General features: G+C 35.4%; 1 protein-coding gene across 1 annotated transcript in view; it reads left to right on the top strand.

The window, feature by feature from the left end:
* LOC136038792 (low-density lipoprotein receptor-related protein 1B-like) overlaps window positions 1-25206 on the top strand; it is a gene marked incomplete at its 5' end in the record, with an annotated part of 65448 nt that overhangs the window by 23477 nt on the left and 16765 nt on the right. Inside the window, 4 exon segments of the mRNA XM_065722176.1 lie at window positions 1092-1296; window positions 5025-5440; window positions 15239-15367; window positions 23362-23589. Coding sequence (XP_065578248.1) covers window positions 1092-1296; window positions 5025-5440; window positions 15239-15367; window positions 23362-23589 — 978 coding nt within the window.

The following is a 25206-nucleotide window of genomic DNA, read 5'->3' as shown; positions in this document are numbered from 1 at the left end:
ATCCAAGTTATTACCATAAAATCTAACTCAAATCATAAAAAAAAAAAAAAAAAAAAAAAAAAAAAAAAAAAAAAAAAAAAAAAAAAAAAAAAAAAAAAAAAAAAAAAAAAAAAAAAAGTCGCTCAACCAAAACGATGGAAACGTTTTGGTCGAAATACGGATTATTCAACTTTATTTAATGGCTTATTCAACTTTATTTAACGGATAATTAACGGGTTATCCAACTTTATTTTACGGATTATTAACGGATTGTTCAACTTTATTTAACGGATTGTTCAACTTTATTTAACGGATTATTCAACTTTATTTAACGGATTATTCAACTTTATTTAACGGATTATTCAACTTTATTTAGCGGATTATTCGACTTTATTTAATGGATTATTCAACTTTATTTAACGGATTATTCAACTTTATTTAATGGATTATTAACGGATTATTCAACGTTATTTAACGGATTATTCAACTTTATTTAACGGATTATTCAACGTTATTCAAATTTAAGTTCCTGAAATACAGTTGAGTACAATGCGATAGGAATTCGAAGAAGTCGTGTAGAAGCAGGCTTACTTTAGATTATTGCAAGATTTGGAATTATTTCTAAGCTTTAAATTACTTGTAGTTTTTCAAACCATCTTATTGAACTAACTTTCCTATATTGAAACGTTATTTGTCTCTCTATTTTACCTATCTTCTCTCTTTTTATTTTTAATCTTTTATAGTTTTAACTTTGTTTTAAATTGTAAAAATCAAGCAAAATTCTGGCTCACAAAAGAGAGGTTTAAACAGTTTAAATACAGTTTATGTAGAGATTGATAAAATATGGGATATTTGTAGAAATATTCGGATTTCGGGAAGGGGGATACACCCTCCTCCTATTCGCACAACTGATGCTAATCAATGACAAAAAGAGACGTATTGGAATATTTGTGAATGAAATTTTGACTTTCCTTAATTAAATTGACAGTGTGTTTTCTAAGCTGTTGTTTCTTTAAATGTCTAATATCTAAATGTCTGCTTATGATTGTGTTCAGAGGTTAGCTTATGCTGATCATACGATTTACCTTCTTTTTTTTCTTTTTTTATTCAAGCAATAACCAATATCGAAGTAGTCGTACAAACAGGGCTGTCAACTGCTGAAGGTCTGGCCATAGATTGGATTGGTGAGAATCTCTACTGGGTTGAATCCAACTTAGATCAAATAGAAGTCGCTAAATTGAATGGTAGCTATCGACGTACCCTTATTGCAGGCGATATGGAAAGTCCACGTGCAATCGCTCTCGATCCTAGATATGGGTGAATATTGTTTATTTGTCCTTTGTATTTTTAATATAGGGTGATAGAGTCTTTTACATTGCATTTCATTAGATTACACATGATCAGGGCCGTGGCCAAGTTTTTTTTTTCAGGGCTGGGGTAAAAAAAAAACACATCAAAAAGTAAACGCATGAAAAGTTTGTTTGTTTGCATTGTTGTTACGATTTATGAGCTGGACAGAAATTGGGGCAGGGGGTCAGGTGTCAAACCATCCCTCCCTCCCCCCTGCATCAGGCTATCATGGGGAGTGGATTTGGTAAGGTTTGATATTCACACTCTGACATTGTAGTCTCGTATAATAATTTTGCTGATTTATGATAATTTATTTTCTTATGCTTGTGGTGGGAATCAGGCGTTTCTATTGTGTCCTGCATCAAGGGTGTTCGAGAGCTGTTTGGAGCATGTAGTGCGATCTGGTACCAGTTGCTTTGCAAGAAGAAGTGATTGAGTAGTTCATCTGTGACCGAAATTTCTGTAGCCACCCCCCCCCCCAAAGTCAAATATTTGATTTAATAAGGTTTCACCAGTTTTGTCGATGTCCTCCTTGGCGTCTTTTGCATGAGCTGAGTGGCTCAGCTATGAGGATTCGGTGAGGTCTCTGTCGGCCTCTGGTGGTGGTACTCTGGTGGCCTCTGTAAGACGTGGTCTATCCATTTCAGTCGACACTCTTCGATTATGATTGCAATGTATCTCTTAATGCCACATATTTGGCGTATATCCACGTTTGATATGCGATAACGCTGGTATATACTGAGGATGCGATGCAGACAGGTATGCTCACACATCTTCAATGCATTCTCATGTAGTTGCTTCACTTACCAAGTTTCACATCCATAAAGAAAAAAAAATGCAAATGTTTGAACTAAAGTTCAGTAGACTCGAATTTTATTGTGTACGCTATTTTCACGCCTGTTCCGTAACGGTTTTTGAGACTATCTGTGCTTTCTGAAATCGCTGCTGAATATGAGCGTCTGAAGAGTCATAGTACATATCTGGGAGCCAAGGTATGTGAACCTGTCGATTTGATCCAACTGTACTTGATTTAGAGTTAGCGAAAGAGGATCAGCGTGGCTTAATCCCTTAAATTTTGTCTTCGCATTATTGACTTTCAAGCCAATGTGGTCTGCCCATGTCATCAAATTACCAAGTATAGTTTGAGCAGTCTCTGGGTCTGAGAGGATTCCGACATCATCAGCTTTGTCAATGTTTTCAAGTGAAAGGTTCTGTCCAATCTGAAATCCTTTATGAGAAGATAGGGCATTCTCAAGCACCCAATCAACACAGTAGTTAAACCGAGTCGGGGACAGGATGCAGCCCTGTTTTACTCCTAACTCAACCAGGAATTTTTTGGTCTCTCCTATGTAAACTGGAACTTGGCTCGCTGACCCCTCATAGAATGCCTTAAGCACTTCGAATTAATTTCAGGGGCATTCCGTCATTTTCTAGAATTTTCCGATGTTTTTGGCATGTGATTAAGTCAACAGTGGCAACGAAGTCCAGAAATATCAGAATAAGGGCAAATTATACCTTTCAAAATGCTTGATAGTGAAGTGGGGTGCAAAAATATTGCCAGTGTGTCTTCTACCAGAACGGAATCTGGCTTGTTTTTCACAGTTTATTTTCTCTATTGCCCCCTTGTATTGGTCAAGGAGAATAATCTCAAATATTTTTACCCCAATGTCAATTAGACTTGTTCCTCGGTTTTTTTTGCACTCATATCTATCAGCTTTCTTGTAGAATGGGAGAACAACTAGTGTCTTCTAATCCTTTAGGGAAGTATTGATACTCTATACCTCTTCAAGTATACCATGGAGCTGTTCTACAGTAATTCCGTGGCACTGTTTGAATAGTTCCAGGTGAGACCATTTCAGTCCAGAGCTTTGTATCTCTTCGGGGCTTTAATCGTTTTGAGTATTTCCGCTCTTGTTAGGGTGCCTAACATTTGTCGATCAACTATAGGGCTCCTTTTGAACACAAGGGAGGAAACCACCTTGAGTTGATGATGGGGACGGTTTAAGTAGGGTTTGGAAGTGATCTTTCCATCTGGTCAAATGCTCCTTGAGACATCTAATTGCTTTTCCTGATCTGCCTTTTACGACTTCAGAGACACCAGCTTTCTTACCAGTTGATTCCTTGAGAATCAACTAGTAGAGTTTGTTGGTGTCATGAGCGCGTGCTGATTTTTTAATGACAAAGGAGTGTCTTCCCACCTTTCGCAGCGGTCTAGATGAGCAGAGTGCTTGACCTGTCTGTGCAATTCTTTCGTGACATCTTTAGGGCCGATTATCTTTTTCCTTCGCTCTCTAACTATTGACAGGATTCTGGGGGTAATCCAATGCTGTCGTTTCCTTTTCGTTCGGTCTAAGATCCCTTCGATGGTCTCTCTGATCGCTGTTTTGAAAGTCTCCCATGTTTGCCCGGGATCGTAGTTTTCTTCCTCATTCAAGTTTAGGGCATCGAAACAGTTTGTTAGCTCCGAACTTATTTATATTGCTTCTTTGTCGTTTTCCGAACTTATTTATATTGCTTCTTTGTCGTTTTCCGAACTTATTTATATTGCTTCTTTGTCGTTTTCCGAACTTATTTATATTGCAGCTTACCAATGTTGATTTGGCCGTTTTGTTTGTCAATCCTGTAATTTTCCATCTCATGGACCAAAGAGAGCTTGTGTAGCTTCTTGCTTAACAGATCTAACCTTTCAACAACCAATAGTTATTCTTGATTTTGTTTCTTTTATGACTGTTGTTGGTTTTCCCAAAGCTATGGCTTGCTTCGAAGTTCGTGGCCGTATCCAAAGTTGCGTCACCTGAGGGGAATGCTATAGCATGGTTGGCATCCTTACTTCTCGACAACCGTGCCAAGGGGCAACGTTGCTTGCCGGGAGCCCAATAGCCGGATTCATTACTTTTCTGGTCTGAGATCCATCAATGTTTCTTGAGAATATAGTTGACCGCAAAGTTCACAGTCTTGCTGGATAATAAGTAATCAAATTATAAAGAAATAAAACAACTTCGTTGATTTGGTTTAATTACAGTAACAACTTTTGTATCTTTTGCTTTGAACCTTCCCTCCCACTTCGCCATTAGTCGTCACCCTTTTTTCTTTTCATTTTTTACTACTTCCTAGCCTATTGTGAGGTTCTTTTAGTTCATATTCAAATGTCTTCATTTGACTTTTGCTGTGTAAAAAAAGAACCTAGTATGGAAATGAGTTGACAAGAAAGTGCAAAATCTTGGAATCTTTTGTTGGAGACTCAAATTGCTTATTGTTTAGAAAAGTCAATAAAAGAAACAATTCTTGTTTCTACAATCAAATGTCTTCATTTAACTTTTGCAGAGTAAAAAAAAACAAAACAAAAAAACCTGGTACGGAAATGAGATGACGAGAAAGTGTAAAATTGTAGAATTTTCGGCAATAGATTCAAATCGCTTATTATTTAGATAGTTAAGAAATATCAATAAAAGAACAATTATTGTCTTTACAATCTTTTCTGTATATTTAATGTTCCATTATTTGTTTTTTAAGATATTTTTTACCTTAAAATTTTATTTTTCTAACTACGTAAAAAAAATATATATAAAAAAGAATAAAAACGAAAAATAATGAAAGGTAAGAGAAATTAAAAAAGGTAACAAAAAAGAAGTAAAGATTTGTGACGGATGACGCAAAATAACAAAATGAACAATAAAATACTTTTTATTCCTTAGGATTCTATTTTGGAGCGACTGGGACACTGGACGCCCCCGTATTGAATCCTGCAGCATGAGTGGAGAAGGTAGACGGGTTGTCGTTCGATTTGATACCTCACGAGAAGGAGCTTGGCCCAATGGAATTGCTCTTGATTACTCATCAACCCGGCTCTACTGGGTTGATGCGCGGTCTGACACTCTTCACACAACTAATTACGACGGGACTGATATTAGGGAGGTGCTAAGAAGCCACAGAGCTCTGTCACATCCTTTTGCTGTTTCAGTGTTTGAAAATAGGGTCTACTGGACAGATTGGCGAAGTAACGCAGTTGTTAGTGCAAATAAGTGGAATGGTTCTGATGTGAGGATTGTTGAGAAAACCATAACTCAGCCATTCGATTTGACCATTGTTCACCCCTCCAGACAACCTAGAGGTAATATACCCTTGATTTAGCTATCAGAATCTAGATTAGGATGCCACAATTTTAAGGTTATGCGATACCTTTGAGAAGGGCCGTATTATTATTAATACTATTATTATTATTATTATTATTATTATTATTATTATTATTATTATTATTATTATTATTATTATTATTATTATTATTATTATTATTACCCGTCAAAAGCGGAAAAGACGGAGTATATAAAAGAAAAAGAGAGAAAAGCACAAAAATTTAAATACACTTCTACTACAAATATGATAAAATAACACTAGTCCAGGGTTGATTGGCTCTTAAAACATTGGTACTGAATTTGGAGATTCTTCTCTCTATGGCCATGTAAGGGTTGGTGACTTTATATTTCCTAGAGATGTCGCCATTGCTGTGCCGCAAAGGGAGACGTAGGAGAAACTTAGAATATCTGTAAAATGCGCTGCAAATGGCTTTCTTTTCGGTAGCTGTGAATATTTTCCAGAAAGGAACCAGAGCAAGCAGATGGGGGGTAGTGAAAGCATTGTATAGCCGGGCAAGAAGAGGACGGTTGAAACGATACTTATTGGCAACAAGTAATCCGTAAGACGCTCATAGGCGAGAACAGAGGTGGTTTGTCAGTGCTGAGCGTGTGTCCTTCAATGTAGAAGAAATAGGAAGGCCAAGATACGTTAAAAGGCTTAATCAGAGTGTCGCCAATTTTAACGGAGAGGTGAATTGAAAGCTCATTTTTTGAACCATTGAAGAAAAGAAGCTCTGTTTTAGATTCGTTGGTGGAAATTCCGATCTGCTTGTATGCCGCTGCAAGTGAGTCGTAATTTTGTTGAAATAAAGATATCGAACGAGAAACATGAAGAGTGTCATCAGCAAAGTTCAGCAGCGAAAGATTAATCCCTCGGAAAAAGCACGATGGCTTTATTACTTCTTGCGCTTCGATGATAGCGTTATTAAACAGTGATGGTGAAGTTTTGTCACCTTGTACACCTTTCTTGACACTCAGCATTTCTTTAGAAGGAAAAGTGCTGGACGGAGAGGGACTCAGGATAACAGCCGAGAGCTTATTTTACATACTGTAAACAGGGGAAATGATGCTAGGGGAAACACTTCGCTGAAGGGCTTTGAGTAGGATATGGCTATGGATGCCAGAATCGAAGGCTCTACTAACATCAAGCGCTCCAAAGACGAGAAGATCACCGTTTTTATCTGCATCAATAAGAAGATTTTCAAGAACGCTGTGAACGTGTTCCCCTCCTGACTGCTTTTTGAACCCGAACTGGTCGTCCGGAGTAGAGCATTGAAGTGCAATTTCATCAAAAATAAGGGATTCAAATAGCTTACAAAAAGTAGTTGAAACAGTGATCAGACGATATGAAGTGCACTGGTCAGCTGGTTTACCTTTTTTGAGAATAGGATGGACCAATCCAACACCAAAGCTGTCTGGAACGATGCCAGTAATATTATCATTCAATAGTATCTCATTCATTATCAAATTTTTAGTTTGTTGGCAAAACTATTTAGAATTGAGCGGGTGGTCTGGCCATAACTTGTAAAGTTTCGTTGAGAGATCTGAATTAACGAACCAAAATAAAAGCGGACTCCTGCTCTCCCAGATATTTCACAAAAGCCCTTATTTACTCCCGTTTTGTCCCGGAGATAGAGATAGTTATTTTTAAAGAAACTTCATATCTTTAGAAAGTGTAGATTTTGTTCTTTCGAGTAAAGCTTTGTTAAGAGATCCGAGCAAACGTCAGGAAACTAAAACTGGATTCCATAATAAACGACAGAATATTAAAAGCGGAATCCTACTCTCCTGGAAATCTCACAAAAACACTTATTTTCTCCCATTTTGCCACGGATATAAGGAAATTCAGTTTTAAAGGAACTTCACATCTTTAGAAAGTGTAGATTTTGTTCTTTGAATTAAAACTTCATTGATAGATCATAATAAACGACAGAATATTAAAAGCGGAATCCTACTCTCCTGGAAATCTCACAAAAACACTTAATTTCTCCCGTTTTGCCCCGGATATAGGGAAGTTCAGTTTTAAAGAAACTTCACATCTTTAGAAAGTGTAGATTTTGTTCTTTGGATTAAAGCTTCGTTAATAGATGTGAATAAATGACAAAAAATTAAAAGCGGACTCCTACCCTCCCAGAAATCTCACAAAAGTGCTTAATTTCTCTCGTTTCGTCTCGGAGATAGAGATATTCAGTTTTAACAAAACTTCACATCTTTAGAAAGTGTGAATTTTTTTTTAGATTAAAGCTTCGTTAAGAGACCCGAACAAACGACAGAAAACTAAACGCCAACACCTAATTTCCAAGAAATCCTAGGAAAACTTCACAATTTCTCTCGTTTTGTGATGGAGATAGAAATATTGTCTTAATGATACTTCAAACGTTTATAAAGCTTAATTTTGTTTTTTCGATTAAACAGATCAGATTTTTTTTTTTTAAAGCTCAGACTTACCTGCCAATAAAACTAAAAAAAGAAAATATCGTTTGAGCAATTTTGAAGCTTTTGGATTTTCTTGGGGTGCTACCAGCTTTGATTGAAAACATAGGCGACACAGGAGATGTATAATTTTTGCCTTTGGGAATTCCTTTGGAAGTTCCCTGTTGTGCCTTTGATGTTTGATAATGGTCAGCTGATGCTGACGCTCTCAGAAGATTTTTAAGATGTCAAATGGCCTTTAGATATTTCCGAAATATATGTTTAAATAATCTTTCTTTCAAAAACTGGCAATATTGCTAAAAGAGCTATCAAATGGCCTGAAGATATTTTAGAAATATATAAATAAGTAGTCTTTCTCTTTAAACCGGCAATGTTGCTAAAAGAGGGGCCCCTTGTTTTGAGGTAGTTTTGTTGTAAGATTTTCAAAATGAATCCATGGGATTCCAGTATTTCAAACGAAATTGAACTTACCAAGTCTTAAAGAAGTTTTAATTAGCATGCTGAATATTCGTAATTGAGTGTTGGCCTAATAAACTTTGATTTTCAGGTTTTTGTTTGTTTGCGGTTTGATCACTAATTTTTTATTGTGTGAATTTGTTCATGATTTTTGGCTAATCATTGAAAACAAATGTACGACAGGTACTAGTATAAATGAATAGTTAAATCTTGAAATCAATAAAAGTTCAATCGAGTAATCAGATCAAACGTAAAAACGAACAAAAATCACTAAAAACAAGAGCTTGGCGACTGCCCCCTTCCTCCTCCCCTAACTGTAAAATTCTACAGCCTACTGCATCATTTGCGTTTAATTGGAATCTAATTTAATTGGAATCTAATTTAATTAAACATGTCTCGAACAGTCGTTGGAAAGAATTAATAAAATTAAACTGAATATTTGATCTATATTTGTAATTAATTGCTGAAGGCTAAGGAATTCAAGATTTAATTTCAGCAATTAAAGAATTGATTCTGTTTTTATTTTTGATATTGTAAGTACGAAAAGAATATTGGTGATATAATTCGTTTTCATTAAACTGCCAATGACGCAGTAGGCTTTAGGCTTCTACAGTTAGGGGAGAGGAAAGGGGACAGTTGCCAAACTCTTGCTCGAAGTAATTTTTGGTCGTTAAAAGCTTGATTTGAATATTCAACTTTAGTTTTACTTGTTTTGGGATTTTGTATGTTTTTCTGCTATGATTGTTTATTTAATTTCTGTTCATCTTGGGTTTCATTTAAACATAGACAAATGGTTGATTAGTGACAAATCAAGCTATAGGTTTTCTAAAGGCCTTGCGCCACGAATTTTGTCTTAAAAGTCTTTATTGGTAGTAGATTAGGTTTGAAAGTTACGGAAAAACTGATTATTTGCAAAATACGATGTCAACTCAAAAGTTATAAAACGATGTCAAAAAGGGATAATAAGGCTATTAAGATGATTTTTGAAAGAATGCAAAAGGTGATTGGAAAGAGGTTGCGTTTAAAACCGCTTTTATTTATAGCCATGGGGTTTAAATGATGAGAACTATGATCAGCGTGTCTAAAATATACTCTTTCAGAACTTTCAAATTTTTACGTTTCTTATTGGTTTGGGTTCAATGGTATTTACAAGACGCAGGGGTTCAAAAAAAGCCTGTAAATTCCAGGCTTTTAACAAAAGTCAAACAATTTACTTTCACATCAGCTCAAACTCACAATTTACGCACACATCAGCCCAAGCTTATATGTTGTAGGTTTGAGAACAAGGAAAAAGTGTATTTAAAAAAAAATCTTGGTGAAGAAAATAGGAAATGGGGGGGGGGAAGGAGCCTTTGAACTAATCAGAGGGAACATTCTCGCCCATTATGTAAACGTAAATTTATTTCTTATAAAATACACATTTGTTATTCGGCTCGCAACTACAGGAAAATATTTATTGGAATTAAATACATTTGTATGGTAGCATTTTACATTTTATAATCAGTCTGATTTTAACCTTAGAAAAAGAAATACTCCATACATTCCTTAGAATGCAGTTTTTCTCTTAAATTTCACAACTGACATTTTCGTCTCGTTAATTTACAATTTAATAAATATTTGATCACCCCCCCCTTAACCATTTCAATGGTAAAGCACTTGGTTTTATTACTCATGAGTAATTAGAGAGAGGTACCTTCTTTTTAGCATCAATTTTCCATCCTTCTACGTTAAATTAAAATAATAATTTCAGTCTTTTCTGCTCCTTCTTCAAGGTTTGAGAGTTAAAACATATGAAAATGCCTGTTGTCGCTTTAAGTATTTAGTCTAAGAAAAGTATTTAAGTATACAAGACTAAGTATTTAAGACTAAGTATATCAAGACTAAGTATAAGACTAAGTATTTAGTCTACAAGTTATAAAACAAAGCTGATTCTAAGAATGCAATGTTTCTTTTAGATTTCCATCCATTTGACATTTTCTCATCGTTTAATAAAAATTTGATTTTACATTTAATACTTCTTTCCCCTTTGGACTATTTTAAGAGTAATTTTTTCTACAAAGACCCTTCAAGTTATTGCCCCACTGAGAAGTGTAAATTTTCGGTATATTTGATTTTCGAATAATCAAGTCAATTTGTCAACAGAGGACACTCAAATAGTACAGTACTGAAAAAAAAAGAAAAAAGAAGGAGTTTCCTCCGTCTAACTGTTGGTAGAGATAGACTTAAACGAATAAATTTTTTTCCACTCTTAAAACAAGGTTCGCACAGTAAAACAAAAATGATTAGTAATTCGATTTTTTGTTAAAAATAAATCTATGCGAGTAAATTTTGAGAAGGGGCCTGAAATTGTCATTTTAATGGAATTGAATATAAGGATTCCCTAAAAAAGTGCACATTTCGAGATTAGATTGATTTCATAGAAGGGGTAGTGAAGCACAAAAAGGTAACTTTTTATTTGTAGTAGAAATAGTAATTTTATGGATATGGTTGTCTTAATTTTTTTTTTTAGTTTTAATCAATTTTTTAGAAGGGACACTCAAGCGCAAAGAAGTGTAGTTGTAATAACAGTGTTAAAATTTTAACAATGTGAATATATGGATCTCTTGAAAAAAATAATAAAAAAATACATTTTGAGCTTAAATTAATTTCACAGAAGCTTCATTAAAGCACAAACAAGTAACCTTTGTGTTTATAATTTAAATTTTGAGTTTAAACGAATTGAGATCAATTAAATTGAATTAATTTAATTAAAAACGATGAATTAGTTGATATTAGTTTAATATAAGTAAATTGAATTTAATTTTATTTAAACTCGATTTATTTATGTTTAAATTAATTAAATTAACGATTTGTTTTAGTTAGAATTGTATCAAGATATTTGTATGTGAATTTGATTTCCTTTTTTTCGTTTGGAGGAATAGTTAAGTACTAGTATATGATAGTTGGCTTTTTAGAAATTATGGTCGAACGTCCAAATGACATTTGACCAAGCTCTAAGTTACTAAAAAGTTACCTTTCTTAAAATCTTTTTAAGGAAAACTCAATTAATAATCTGTTTTACAAGCTATACGTTATTGCTCTTCTGCTCAACAGCCCCCTGGCAACAAGTCACGTAGCTTTTCATGCTGTTTAAATTAAAAATAAGTTTCTTCGTATGATAAAAAAGAGTGACATTAAGACAGAAAACGAACGAAAAATTATCCGAACGAATTCTACAAGACAATTTCATTGCGACACGCGGGATTGAACTTGCCACCTTTCGATGAGAACGCACAGCTGCATCCACTACGTTGTCGCAAGGTATCTTTTTGGATAAATCTTTCATCCCTTTATTTTCAATGGTGGAATTTTAGTGGCTGATTTACAGCCGCTTTTTAGTGCAGTCTAGAGTAGATGTAAGGATTTGTTTTGGTGAGACTGCCAAAGGCAATATAATTTAGCTAAGATTAAAGTGAATGTATAATTTGATGCCTTATTTATCTCCTTTCATGGTTCAATAATAGCTTCTGGAGAAAATATAATTTTGAGCCCTTAATGAGGCTCAAAATGGTTAAATTCATAGTAACCCAAAGTTTAAAAATAAATTCCTAAAGAACTGTCTAGCGAGAATTGCCAATTGTAGCTGATTCAGGAACGGTAATTATTAACTTCATTAATTTCAAAATTAAAATGTTATTATAGAAAAAATCACGTAAGGTTTTTAAAAAGAACGAGAAACACCTCAAAATGGCGTCAGTTTTGCTGTTACTCCATTTTTTTTCTATTGAAAAAATGAGGTACTTTTTGAAATTTAGGAAAGAGCACTTTAATTTACTTTTTTTGTTTAGTTTTAGGGAAAGCGATTTATCTCTGGCATCTATGCCAGACGTTTGAATAAAATTGTGTCTTCTCTTTGTATGATTCTGCAAATTTTGTTCCCCTTTCTCTGATCGAAGACATGATTCATTCTTTTCTTGTTTAAAAATATAGGCTCAAATCGCTTCAACTGCCGATTGACTTTGTTGAAAAATACGAGGTTTTAGAACGAGGTTTAGCTTTGTTACCAACCCCAGTGGTTAATTCAAAGAAAAAATCTGAAAAAGAAGTTTTTGAAAGAAAAGTAAAACCTCATTAAGCTTAATACAAGCAAAAATAAATTTCTGCAATAATTCAAACTTAAACTGCCAGAAATTACTGTTGAAGAATAAATGAAGGCCAAAACGAACAGAAATTAAATAAACAATCAAATCAAAGAAACAGACAACAGGAACTAATATTAATGAAATAAATTGATTTTTAAAGAAGGAAAACTTTGTTCATAATTTGTTCGTAATTGTTGGCTAATCATAGAAAACAAATATACAACAGGCGCTAATACAAGTGAATAAATAAATCCTGAAACGACTAAAATTTTGATTGAATGTTTCAAACTTAAATTGAACAAAAATTACTACAAACAAGATTTCGGCAACTACCCCCTTCCCCCTCCCCTAACTGTAAAATTCTTAAGCCCGCTGTGTTATTTTTGTTTCATTGAAAACTATATGCGTATTGATCATTCCTTTGAAATAACTAAAAAATTAATGTGAATATTTTATATAATGATATTAATTGCTGAAAGCTCGCCAATTCAAGATGTTGTTTCATTGTAATTTTTATTTTTATCTACAGTGTTGTACATACAAAAGAACGTATTTGTAATATAATTTTTTCAGTATAATTCTTGATTAATCATTTAAGTCAACAAACGGGATTTGTTGATTTGGGGGAGTTGGGGGGAGGGTTAATTCTGAAAAATTAGAAAAAACGAGGCATTTTTAACTTACGAAGGAGTGTTCAGATCTTAATGAAATTTCATATTTAGAAGGAACTTGTAACTCAGATCTTTTATTTTAAATCCCGACTGGATCCAGCGTTATTGGGGGGGGGAGTTGGGGGGACCGGAAATCTTTGAAAACACTTAAAGCGGAGAGATTAGGATGAAACTTGGTGGGAAGAATAAAAACATGTCCAAGATACGTGACTGACATAACCGGATCGGATCCGCTTTCTTTGGTGGAATTTGGGGGGGGGGGAGTAATATGGAAAAATTTGAAAAAATGAGGTATTTGTAACTTACGAACGGATGATCAGATCTTAATGAAATTTTATGTTTAGAAGGATCTTGTGCTTTAAAGCTCTTATTTTAAATCCCGACCAGATGCGGTGGCATTGGGGAAACCAGAATTCTTGGAAACGTGAAAATTGAGGTATCATTACCTTATGAATGGGTGATTGGATCTTAATGAAACTTGATATATAGAAAGATCTTGTGTCTCAGATGCTCCATTTTCAATTCGAATCAGATTCGGGGAGATAGGGGTTCGGAGGTGGAAACAAAAATCTTGAAAACCGCTTAGAGTGGAGAAGTCGGGATGAAACTTGATGGGAAGAATAAGCACAAGTTATAGATACGTGATTGAAATAATTGGAACGGATCTGTTCTCTTTGGAGGAGCTGGAGGGTGTTGATATGGAAAAATTAGAAAAATTGAGGTATTTTTAACTTGTGAACGGGTAACCGGATCTTAATGAAATTTGATTTGTAGAAGGAACTCATGGCTCAGAGCTCTTATTTCAAATCCCGACCAGATCTGTTGACACTGGGAGGAGTTCGAGGAGGAAGCCCGAAATCTTGGAAAACGCTTAGAGTGGAGAAATCGGGATGAAGCTTGGTGGGTATAATAAGCAAATGTCGTAAATACGTGATTGACGTAACTATAATTGATTCGCTCTCTTTGGGGGAGTCAGGAGGTGGGGTTCAGTGCTTTGGTGAGTTTGGTGCTTCTGGGCGTGCTAGGACAATGAAAATTGGTAGGCGTGTCAGGGAGCTGTACAAACTGACTTGATAAAGTCGTTTTCACAGAATAGAACGTCTGGGGGCTAAAGGGAGAGGAAAAGTTAGAAAAAATGAGGTATTTATAACTTACGAGTGGGTGATTAGATCTTAATGAATTTTAATATTTAGAAGGACCTCGTGACTCAGAGCTCTTATTTTAAATCCCGACAGGCATTAAGCCTCTGATTTTACTTTTAAATCAATCTATTGATTCATAGAAATTTGTTAGAGCTCATACCATATGAGCTCTTCGCTCTTACGGGCTCGTAACAAGTGCCATGTGACCTCTTAGCTCTTGTTTTTCAGTGTATTTGTATTATGTCGATTATTTGCACTAGTAGTGCACATGTATGACAGTGGTGGATCACCTGGCATAAATATTCTGATCATCTAAGAAGCTATTAATAATTTAAGAACAAATAATTGTTCTGGCAATACATGAGTTTAAAACGTAAAGTTCTGAAATTAAACAATGCATGTTAAAGAAAGCGGAGTCGATAAAGAAGAGATAAAAAAAAGAATATTTTCTATAAATATAAAAAGTTTTGTGTATTTCATTCTGACCTCATTAATTTAGCTATTATTGTTAACTGGGAGAGTTCTTTGATTGATGAAAGCTCCAAATTACCCTTTCCAAAAGCTAACTGTCTCCCTTGTCTCTTACCTATATTTCTTCTGTGAAATGCAAAACAGAAGAGTTTTTTGTTAATAGTTGAGTTTCTTAGGTCTTTTTTCAAAAACTACCAAACCTAGTTTTCAGTATGCAAGTCTTAGCCTAAACCATGCCACATATGAGCTGTTCAAATCGTCTATAGGAGTTCTGTGATAAACTTTATAGTTTTATCAGTAGTTTTCATTGATTTTCTTTGGTTTCTATGGAGACTGTAATTTTAGCTCTGTTGAACCTTTCTGGCTTTCTGAAGAAAAGGGATGAGCTTCAAATTAAGGTAGGCATGGAGCATTTAAATCCTATACGCCAATTCCTTTAGGTTTTACTGTGTTTTATATTTTGTAAGTTTTATCATTTATAGATGGTGCTAATCCCTGTGGATCTGATAATGGCAATTGTTCTCATCTTTGTTTAATAAGTTTTAACAAAACTTACGTATGCCAGTGTCCGCATGTAATGAAACTAAAGGAAGACGGAAGAACTTGTACCGGTATGTTATAGCATATATCACTTTTTGACCCAGAATATTTCATTTGTTGTCGTGCTTTTTTTTTTAGTTTTTTTTTTTCTTTTTTTTTTTTACAAAAAATAATAATAAAGAAATCATATATATATAGGGATTCCAAAATCATCCTAAAGTCATCTTTGTGTCATCCTAATTAATAGGAGCGGTTGCTTTTTTCCGGGGGGGGGGGAGTTCCGCGGAGGAGGAATCCATTCAAGTTGAATAGTAGGTTTCTATGCTCGATTTGATTTGGTGAAGGGAGAGCATTGTTGTCATGACTTACATCGGGGGAGGGTCTGCCCCCCTTCGAGATCGTAATTAGATCAAACAATATTCTACTTCTTACACAAATTACTAAACGAAATGTTTTTTTTTATTATTGCCTTTCGTCCTTCCCCTCTCCAAGGAAATATCCTGTTTACATTCCTGATTCTTGCCATCATGCATCCATCAAGAGGCTTCTTGGACCTCAATTCAAAATCTATTTGGGATTAACTACTCAGGTTTTAGTTAAGGAGGAGATAGGGTGTAGACCCATCGATAGTTTTAATGCTAGAAGCGAGTGCCATTTGAGGTTTTAAGTAATGTTCATAGTTTGGTTAAATCGTGCCTTCACGTTCATAAGCTAGCCACTTTACAGGCAGTCCACTAGCATAAGAAATGGTTTTTAAGATGACCACACTGATAGTGGCGTAGTTTTTTCAATATCCTGGCGGAGGCAAAGTTGGAGCCAATTTTCCCAAATCGAGTGAAAATGACAGTGAAAACTGAAAAATGAGCCATATAGTTTATATCATATATATAGTTTTGACCATAGTTTGTATGTTTTTTTTTAATTTGTCTGACTCTAGTTTGGGTGACATCTCCTCCTTGGGTGAGCGACTATTTGATCTTCAAAATAACCCTATTGATGCTCTTAGTTTGATAAATAATTCAGTGGGTCAGTCTAACAAATCACCATCAAATTCCCATTTTTCAGTTAGTAGTAAATACGTATCGGATTTAGATCGAGTATCCAAACGAGATGGTAGATTCTCTATACTTCAGCTTAATGTTCAGGGTCTTTGCTCTTCGTTTGATGAGTTGAAAAAAATAGTGCGTAGTGGCCACCCTGACTTCATTGGTCTTTGTGAGACTTTCCTTGATTCAAAAAACGAATCTCTATTGCATCTCCCTGGGTACAAGATGGAATATTTGAATCGAAGTAGGATGGCTAAAGGTGGCCTTGCTGTTTATGTTTCGGAACATCTTCCGTACTCTGTTAGACATGACCTGTCAAGAAATGAAGAAGGAATTTTTGAATCTATATTTATTGAGATTAAAACCCAAGCTAAAACTTTGATTGTTGGTAATATATACCAGTCTTCTAGTGGGTCTGTTCCCTCTTTCCTTCAGATTCTTGATGAGGTCTTGGAAATAATCCAACTTCATTCTTTTGAACTTTTAATTATGGGCGACTTCAACCTTAATTTGTGTGACCGGAGGTCATCCTCGTCCTTGGATTTTCTTTCGACAATGCTCGCTTGTGGAACACTACCTTCTGCATGCATTCCAACTCGCATAACTAACACTACCGCTTCTTTGTTTGATAATATTTTTTCATCTTTGACCTTGGTTCGAAATTCTATATTGATGAGTGATATCTCAGACCATTTTCCTGTTTTTTCCATGTATGATTTTTCCGATTCGTTGCCAAGGGGGAGCCAAGAAGCTGGTTTTTCCTCTTTAAAATTTAATGGTCAGGGCTTGCATATTCTTAGGTCACGGTTGGGAGGTCGTTCGTGGAGTATTTCTGAAAATGGATCTGACATAGATTCTTTGTTTAATTCGTTTTATGATTCTTTGAAAGAAGTTATCTTTGATACATGTGATGGAACCCAGTCGAATCCAGCATCGAAAAGAACAACCCCTTTGAATCCTTGGATGACCCCTGGACTCCTTAAAAGTTGGAGGAAGAAAAATTATCTTTGGAAGGCTTACAGGTGCTCTAAGCCTTTTTCGTGTGATTCTCGGCTTCAACTTTTCAAAGCTTATAGAAGAGTTTACAATTCGCTTTGCCGAAGGGCTAAATCGTTATTTTATCATAGGAAATTCTCTGCGTGCGGTAAAGACATTAGGAAGGCATGGCAAGTAATCAATTCTGTTATCAGTCCATCTTTTCTGCCTCCTTCTGTCCCTTCAAGTGTTGTGATTGGCGGGAAAAATGTAGAGGGTGAGCTAAAAGTTCAAGATGCGTTTACTTCCTATTTTGCTTATATCGGCAAAACTACAGCCTCTTCTGTAAGTCCTTCTTCTTCTCTACCTGATTTTAGGTCTTATCTAGGACCACCTTGTCCTAAATCAATGGTATTTGAACCTGTCTCTGAAGCTGAAATAGCCAGAATTGTCAATTGTTTGAGGGGTTCTTCATCCTCTAGCCCAGACCGTATTCCGACTAAGGTTGTCAAGTTCATTCTTCCTGTCATTGTGTGTGCCCTCACGAGACTTGTCAATCTTTGTTTTGAAAATGGTGTCTTCCCAAGTGCTCTAAAGCGTGCTCGTGTTATCATCCTTTTTAAAGGTTGATCAAGGAATGATCCTGCAAATTATCGTCCCATATCTCTTTTATCAGTGTTTAGTAAAATTTTTGAAAAAGCTATGCTTTCTCGACTTCTTGATTTTCTTAATTCTAAACACTTTTTCCATGATTTTCAGTTTGGTTTTAGGGCGAAACATTCAACTGAGCATGCATGTGCAACTCTCTTGAATTATTTAAATTCAACTCTTGACTCTGGTTTGATACCTGCTGCTCTTTTTCTTGATGTTCGAAAAGCGTTTGACTCATTAACACACAAGATTCTTCTTCTGAATATGTCCCATATTGGTATAAGAGGGAATGCTTATTCGTGGTTTCTATCATATTTATCTGGTCGAGTCATCTCGATTCATCCGGACTTTTCTAATCCTTCTGGAATAGAGTTTGGCGTTCCACAAGGATCTGTAATTGGGCCGATACTCTTTTTAATCTACGTCAATGACCTTATTAATGCGGTTAAAAATTTAAAACCTACCATTTGCTGTCGTCTTTGTCAACCAGTATCCGTCACTAGCTGTGACAAGAGTTTGTCCTTACCGGATACACTTATTGCTTTTGCTGATGACAGTACTCTTGGCACAACTGGTAGAACTGAGTCTGATCTTCGTTCAAGGATGATAGCCCTTTTTGAAAGAGTTATCCAGTGGTTTGATGTAAATTATCTTGCCTTAAATGTTGAAAAGTCATGTTTTCTCATTTTATCCAGAGTCTCAAAGGCTTGCCCTGATTTAAATGAAATAAATGTATCAAGAGGTTCTCTAAGTAGACATAAGGATCGTTGCGTTCGATTCCTAGGCATCTTGCTTGACGAAAATCTTTCGTTCAAGCATCATATTGGCCTGATTAAAATGAAAGTCCCCAGGAGTCTCGGAATCCTTAGAAAGCTCAAATATGTATTTCCAGGGTCGATTCTTCGACTCTCGTTCTGCAGCCTAGTTCAGTCTTATGTTTCATATTGTTCTGTTATTTGGATGTCAACTTTTCCCTCGTCTCTGAAGCCACTTTCAAAACTTTATGATAAAGCAAGGACTCTTATTCAGGAAACAAACTGATTTTCACTCAAACCCTTGCTTGATTTGAAATCTCTCTATTTTCTTTCTTGTTCTTCTTTCGTTTTTTTACAGTTGCACGGCCATCTTCCTGCTGTGCTATGTAATACTATATCTTTTGTTTCTGATCAATCGACTTATCATCTCCGCACTTCCAACAATTTTCTGGTTCTTCACACACCGTCAGTGAGGTCTAACTTCAACCCTCTGACAGCTTGCAACAGGATCTGGAACACGCTCCCAGAGTTCGTACGAAGCTGCTACTCGTTTGGTATGTTCAAAAATTATGTTAGAGATTTTCTAGCTAGTAAATAATTTTGTTTGTTTGTTGTTGTTTTTTTTTTGTCTCTTTATTTTTTATTCCGGTTTCCCTTGGAGTTGATGTCTCTGGATTGAGTTGGATATTTAATTGAGTTGGTGAAATCATGTGCTACCCCCTGCCTAGCTTGTCATTTTTTGGAGATTACTAAGGTGGGCGACTCGATTTTGTTTTTGGTTTTTGTTTATATTTTTTTGTTGTTGTTTTTTTTTCTCCCCTGTTCTTTCCCGGCCATGGAGCCTTATCGGGGAGATTGTCTTTAAGCAATTTTTTGTTTATGGATTTTAATGTTAAATAAAGAACTCAGGACTCAGTACCATGAAGGTAAAGATGAACTAAAGAAAATTGATTCGTTTCTGTAGGTGCTTGAATTATGCAGGCTTATTCTAGTTTTGACAAAACTTTTGAAGAAACTGAATTTCAGCTGGGGGGCAAACTGGGGTCTGGGGGAGGTAAACTGGGGTCTGGTGGGGACGAACCGGGGTCTGGTGGGGACGAACCGGGGTCTGGTGGGGACGAACCGAGGTCTGGAAGGGTCAGCTTTGCCAATTACGCCCCTGCATACATGCAATGAAAGCCGAAATGGATATAAATCATAGGCAGCGCAATACTACTGCGTAAGTAAAGAGCAATGTGGGCACAATGTATTTATTTTTAGTTGTTTTTTAGGTTTTTTATTTACCAGGGCACTTCGTATCGAAGGAGTTGTAGAAACTTTGAAAAGGGCTCATTCAGTAGAAAATTGAAAGGGCTAGTTCCTTTTTTAATAGTCGAAAATGATTGGAGGGCAACTAACCCCCCTCCCACGCCCACCATTTCCCCAACACACATTCAATCAAAATTTTGATATAGCCATTTTGTTCAACGTAGTTGAAAGATCTGGAAATTATGTCGCTGAGGATGAACCCCCCCCCCACAGCCCTCAAGGCAAGGGTTGTAAGCTATGCCCTGGGGGCATTTAAGATTTATATAGAAAGGGTTATCGTATAAAGTTCAGAGGCGGCTCATTGGATTGCTAATCAGAAGTCTAAGTGTCCTTTTTGAGATTTAGAGTGATTGCAGGGTTGATATCCCCCCCACACACACACCTTGTATTTTCCCAAAATGCATATGATAGAAGTTTTGAGATGGTCATTTTTGGTCGTAAAAACTTCAAAAAGAGCTCAGTCGATTGAAAATTCAAAAGACTAGTGCCCTTTTTAATAGTCAAAAGTAATTGGAGGGCAACTAACCCCTTTCCCACGCCCACCATTTCCCCAAACACATCCAATCAAAATCTTGAGATAGCCATTTTGTTCATCGTAATTGAAAGGTCCGGAAATTTTGTCTATGAGGATGACACCCCCCCCCACAGCATTAAGGGCAAGGTGAGTTTTGTTCTGGGGCACATAAGGTATATATCTTTGGCAACCCCCATACCTTCTCAAGACCAGAACATAATTTGCACTTTACTGAAAAAAAAAATATGTGGATTGTCAGTTTAGTATACATATACTGACATACATTCCTTGAAGTTTTAATAATTTTTAATTTATTAAAGTCAAAATATTAAAACATTTTAAACGTATTCATTTATTTAAATTATACCATAAATAACCGAGTCAAACTCAAAACGAGCAAAAATTAACATGAGCAGCGTTGACAACCCCCATGCCTTCTCAAGACCAGAACATAATTTTCACTTTACTGAAAGCAAAATACATTTAAAGGCTTTTCACTTTGTTTTTACTTGTTTAAAATGTTTTGACTAGATATATGAAGGGGAATTCCTCTTCCTTACACTCCAATTGCAGCACGAGTGTCTGGTTCCCTTTTTAAGAGTAACAGGAGATTGGAGGACAAGCATCCCTTCTTTCAAGCCCATTCATTTCTCAAATGCATCAAGTTAAAATTTTGAGACAGCCGTTTTGTTCAACCTAATTGAACGGTTCAGCAGCTATGTCCTTAGGGATATTAGAAAAGAATCAGAAATCACTTATTTAAAGACAGTTTTCATAGCCGTATATAAAAATCACAACCTAGTCCTAAGGCATTTTGTTATTGGCACTGGTAAAAAAACAGCATGTATGAATTGTTAAATCGATTAGTTCTGCAAGGATCTGCAGTAATTTGTTCTGCTTTCTGGTATTAACTACCGAGTTGGCAGCAGGAGATAGAAAATGTCGGTTCTTGGGGCTAGCAAGGAGAAATTGCCCGAAACGCATTTTCAACTGAAACCTGCGATATCTAAGCGTTTAAAGACTCAAGAGTAGACTTATAATCTACAAATTTTTCCCCAAGGATTATTTTAACTGCTCTTTTTTGAACTCCTTCCACATCTTCACTTAAATATTCAATATTATGAATCTGAGGCCCCAAAGTGGACATGCATATTCCAATACGGGATGTATGTATGTTAGATATGCCGTTTTTAGCTGATTTACTGGGAAAACCAAGCAGTGCATTGAAATCAAGAACGTGAATGAAATCAAGAACGTGAATGAAATCAAGAACGTGAGGAACGTGAAGAATGAGCATTGAAGAAGGTGAATGAAATCAAGAACGTGAACGTGAATGAACGTGATTGAAATCAATGCATAGTTGCCTTTCTGGGCTAGCTCTTGGACATGAGCACTAAATGAGCAATTAGCGCTGAAATTAATTCCCGGGATTATAGCTGATAATGCAAGCGGAAACCAGGGAGCTGGGTAAACAAGACATACCATCCTCCCACAATAACGCAACTCGCCCATTATGCTTTGAAACTAAATGTTGTTTTATAATACGTTAAAAGGCATTGTGTTTATGGTTGGCAATAAGACACCTCAGTATTATATCGAGAACGACTGAGAGTATTAAGTTGAAACTTTTGGGGATACTGCTGTTACTACTTTTGCTATTACAATTTAAATAAATAAAAAAGTATCCAGGTTGTCAAAGAGCATAGATAGAATCTGTTGGGAATGATGTTAAGTTTTATTGTTCAGGTCATTTTCAGAAGCTATAAAAGGAAATTTTAGGATTAAAAATTGTTACGGATTCTTATTGAAGAAAACTGAAAAGATATAAAATATTATTATTTATTCCATGAAAAAGACTATGTCAATGAAAAACGAACAGAAATTAATTAAAAAAAACTTTTTCCATAAGAAAAGTTTTTCAAACAAAAATAAAGAGCTCCATTAAGCCAAGAAAGAACAAAAATAAAGTCAAATTATCTTCCATGCGTAAAACTATCAGAAATCACTCTCAGTAAATAAATGAAACTCAAAACGAACAAAAATTAACATGTGTAGGGCTGATAACCGTTATGCCTTCTCAAGACCAGAACACAATTTGCGTTTTACTGGAAACAAAATAATTTTGAAATGTTTTCACCTTTCTTGCTTTCATAAATAAAAAATTAGCAAGACCTTAAGGAAGAAATTTCAGCATATGTCAATTAAACTGGCAATCCATGGTCATTTGTTTATTGTTTTTTTTTTTCTTTGTTTTTTTTTCTTTTACTTACTACATAATTTTATGTTGACCCCTTAGTTGCAGTATTAAATGACAATATGGCAAAGGTAAGCTTACTTTGAAAAGTAAAAAAAAAAATTTTTGCTTTAAATCAATGCAACTTAATGCACAAGCTCAGAACCTAGTGATAAGATCTCCGCAAAATCCTTCGGAGCGCAGTTGAATGGTGACCTTATTTTTGGTTTGTATGTATCGAAATTGGCCAAACCTGCTAAGTTCTTCCTAAAGTCATTTTCTCTACGTAGACGATTTAGTGTTTCAATAAAATATTTAAGTTTATTGTCGTCACGATCAACCGTCTCTCTTTAAATTTTCTTTTTTCTTCTTTCACTACTTATCACAATGGTTTAAATTAGCTTTCTCTAGTGTTCTTGGAGATAAGAGGAGACCCTGGATCGTCTTAAAGAGAGAACGAGTTTCTGTCCTTTTTTTCTTTTCTTTTTTTGGCTGAAAATAGTACAAACACGGTGCAAATGGCAACCAGCTTTTAGGAGATCCTATCAAAGTAAAAGTCAGAACTGTTTTTTTTTTTTTCTAGCAAACGAGCAGATTTTACTATTTTCTCGAGCGAATGAAATTAGGGGTGTTGATTTGGACCAACCTTACTTTCATATAATTCCGCCAATAAGTATGCCAGCCGTGCTGACTGCTGCCGCTTTGGACTTTAGTGCAAAACAAAAGAGAATATATTGGTCAGACGTACAACAGAACGAGATCAAATGGACAGATTTAAATGGGTCTTCAATCGAAACTATTTTAGATACTGGTAAGTTTGTACAGTGTTTTAGCTGTGATAAAATAGTTAATGGTAATCTCTTTGGTTATTCTCAAGGATAAGGGGTGAAAATTTGCTTGCGTTTCGCCACCAATTCCTTCCATAAACCCGATCAAATTCCCTTTCCCCTAGTCAAATTTCCCTCTCCCCTCTTACCTTGCCTTCATTTTTCCGATTCAACAAAAATACCCCTCCTTACACCAAATTTAATTTCACTGACAAATATAGAAGAACTTTCGTCCCATACATAGTTGATATGTTAAATAAGTAAATCTTCCCTCCACTTTCAGTTTAACAGTACCTTCCAGTTGTTTAATTTGAGTTATCTTTTTATAGTTTCTCTCTCTTTTTTTCTTTTTTTTAAATTTTAACCACGAGAATCAGTTTTTTACTTGTGTTTTTATTCGGTTTATTCCCTTTTAACCCTTCAAGTTTTAATTGTTTTGATATTTTTTACTTTTTTTATAAGCTTAACATTTTTTTTTACTTTTTTATTAGTTTGAAATTTTTTTCTTTTACTTACTAGCCCTATTGTATTCGTAAGTTTTGTTTGTAGAATGGTCTAACTGAGATGCCTTTGGTTCATACTCTGTTGAAAATCAGTAATGCTCAGAGAGGCCAGCTTCTTGGAAAGTCACTCCCCAATGACTTTTTATCAGTTAAATTTTAGGAAGAGGTCTATGCCCCTAATTAGGAAGTTCAATCTATTGCTACCACTTCATTGCTACGAACAAGGATCGGAAAATTACAGGATTTAGAAAGATTTCGTGAAGACCTTCTATCTTAAGTTAAAAGAGAAATAGAAAGAATTCCTTTTTCCGAAGTGTTCACCCTGACAAGAAGATTCCCCGGATTTGGGCTGAATTATAAGCAAAGTCGGAATTTTTTGTAAACTTATGACTGTTAAATTAACCTAGTTTCACGGAATATTTCGAGCCTTGTAAGTGAGGTAGGGACTTGAATGCTTGTTCATGACTATCAACCAAAATGTTTTGACTGTACTATATTCAACCATACATCCATATTGTCAATTTTTCTGAAATCACTTCTTTAGGTTTGATGGTCTGGCATATCTCTTGTTTCTGAATTTTACGTTATTGCATATTTATTATGGATATTTATAAAATCAAAGTAACAAGGACATTAAAATGAAGTTATTTTTTTCGCCCTTATCCCATCGTAGGTGTATTCATACTGAAAACTAGGATTTTCTACGATTTTTCTTTTGGTTGGTATACAAATATTACGATATTTTTGTTTCGAAGAGGAAGGTCATCCTAAGAGGGAGTCAACCTAACCCATTGGCTGGGTAATGGATCTTAGGTTGACTCGAGCGAGAGTGTCAAGACTGGGGGAATGTCCTGACACGGGCAGTGTCATTAAGATATACTCTAGTTTCGCATAAATTTTCTCTTTTGTTGCCACGCTGAATTGTAAAAGGAAACAAGTGACAGCTTTCTGTGTTTAGAAGTAAGCCGAACCAAATGGTTGCAGTAGCCTTCAATAGGGCGGTACAACCGTCAAGTTCAATAGGGCGGTAAGAGCCTTCAAAAGGGTTATTGTACAAATATAGGCTAGTAGGAATATGTAAAAATTAAATAATAAGAA

The sequence above is a fragment of the Artemia franciscana genome, chromosome 18 (assembly GCF_032884065.1).
Source record: "Artemia franciscana chromosome 18, ASM3288406v1, whole genome shotgun sequence".
Lineage (NCBI taxonomy): Eukaryota > Metazoa > Arthropoda > Branchiopoda > Anostraca > Artemiidae > Artemia > Artemia franciscana.
The sequence above is the reverse complement of the archived record's forward strand: the minus strand, read 5'-3'. Positions and strand labels throughout refer to the sequence as shown.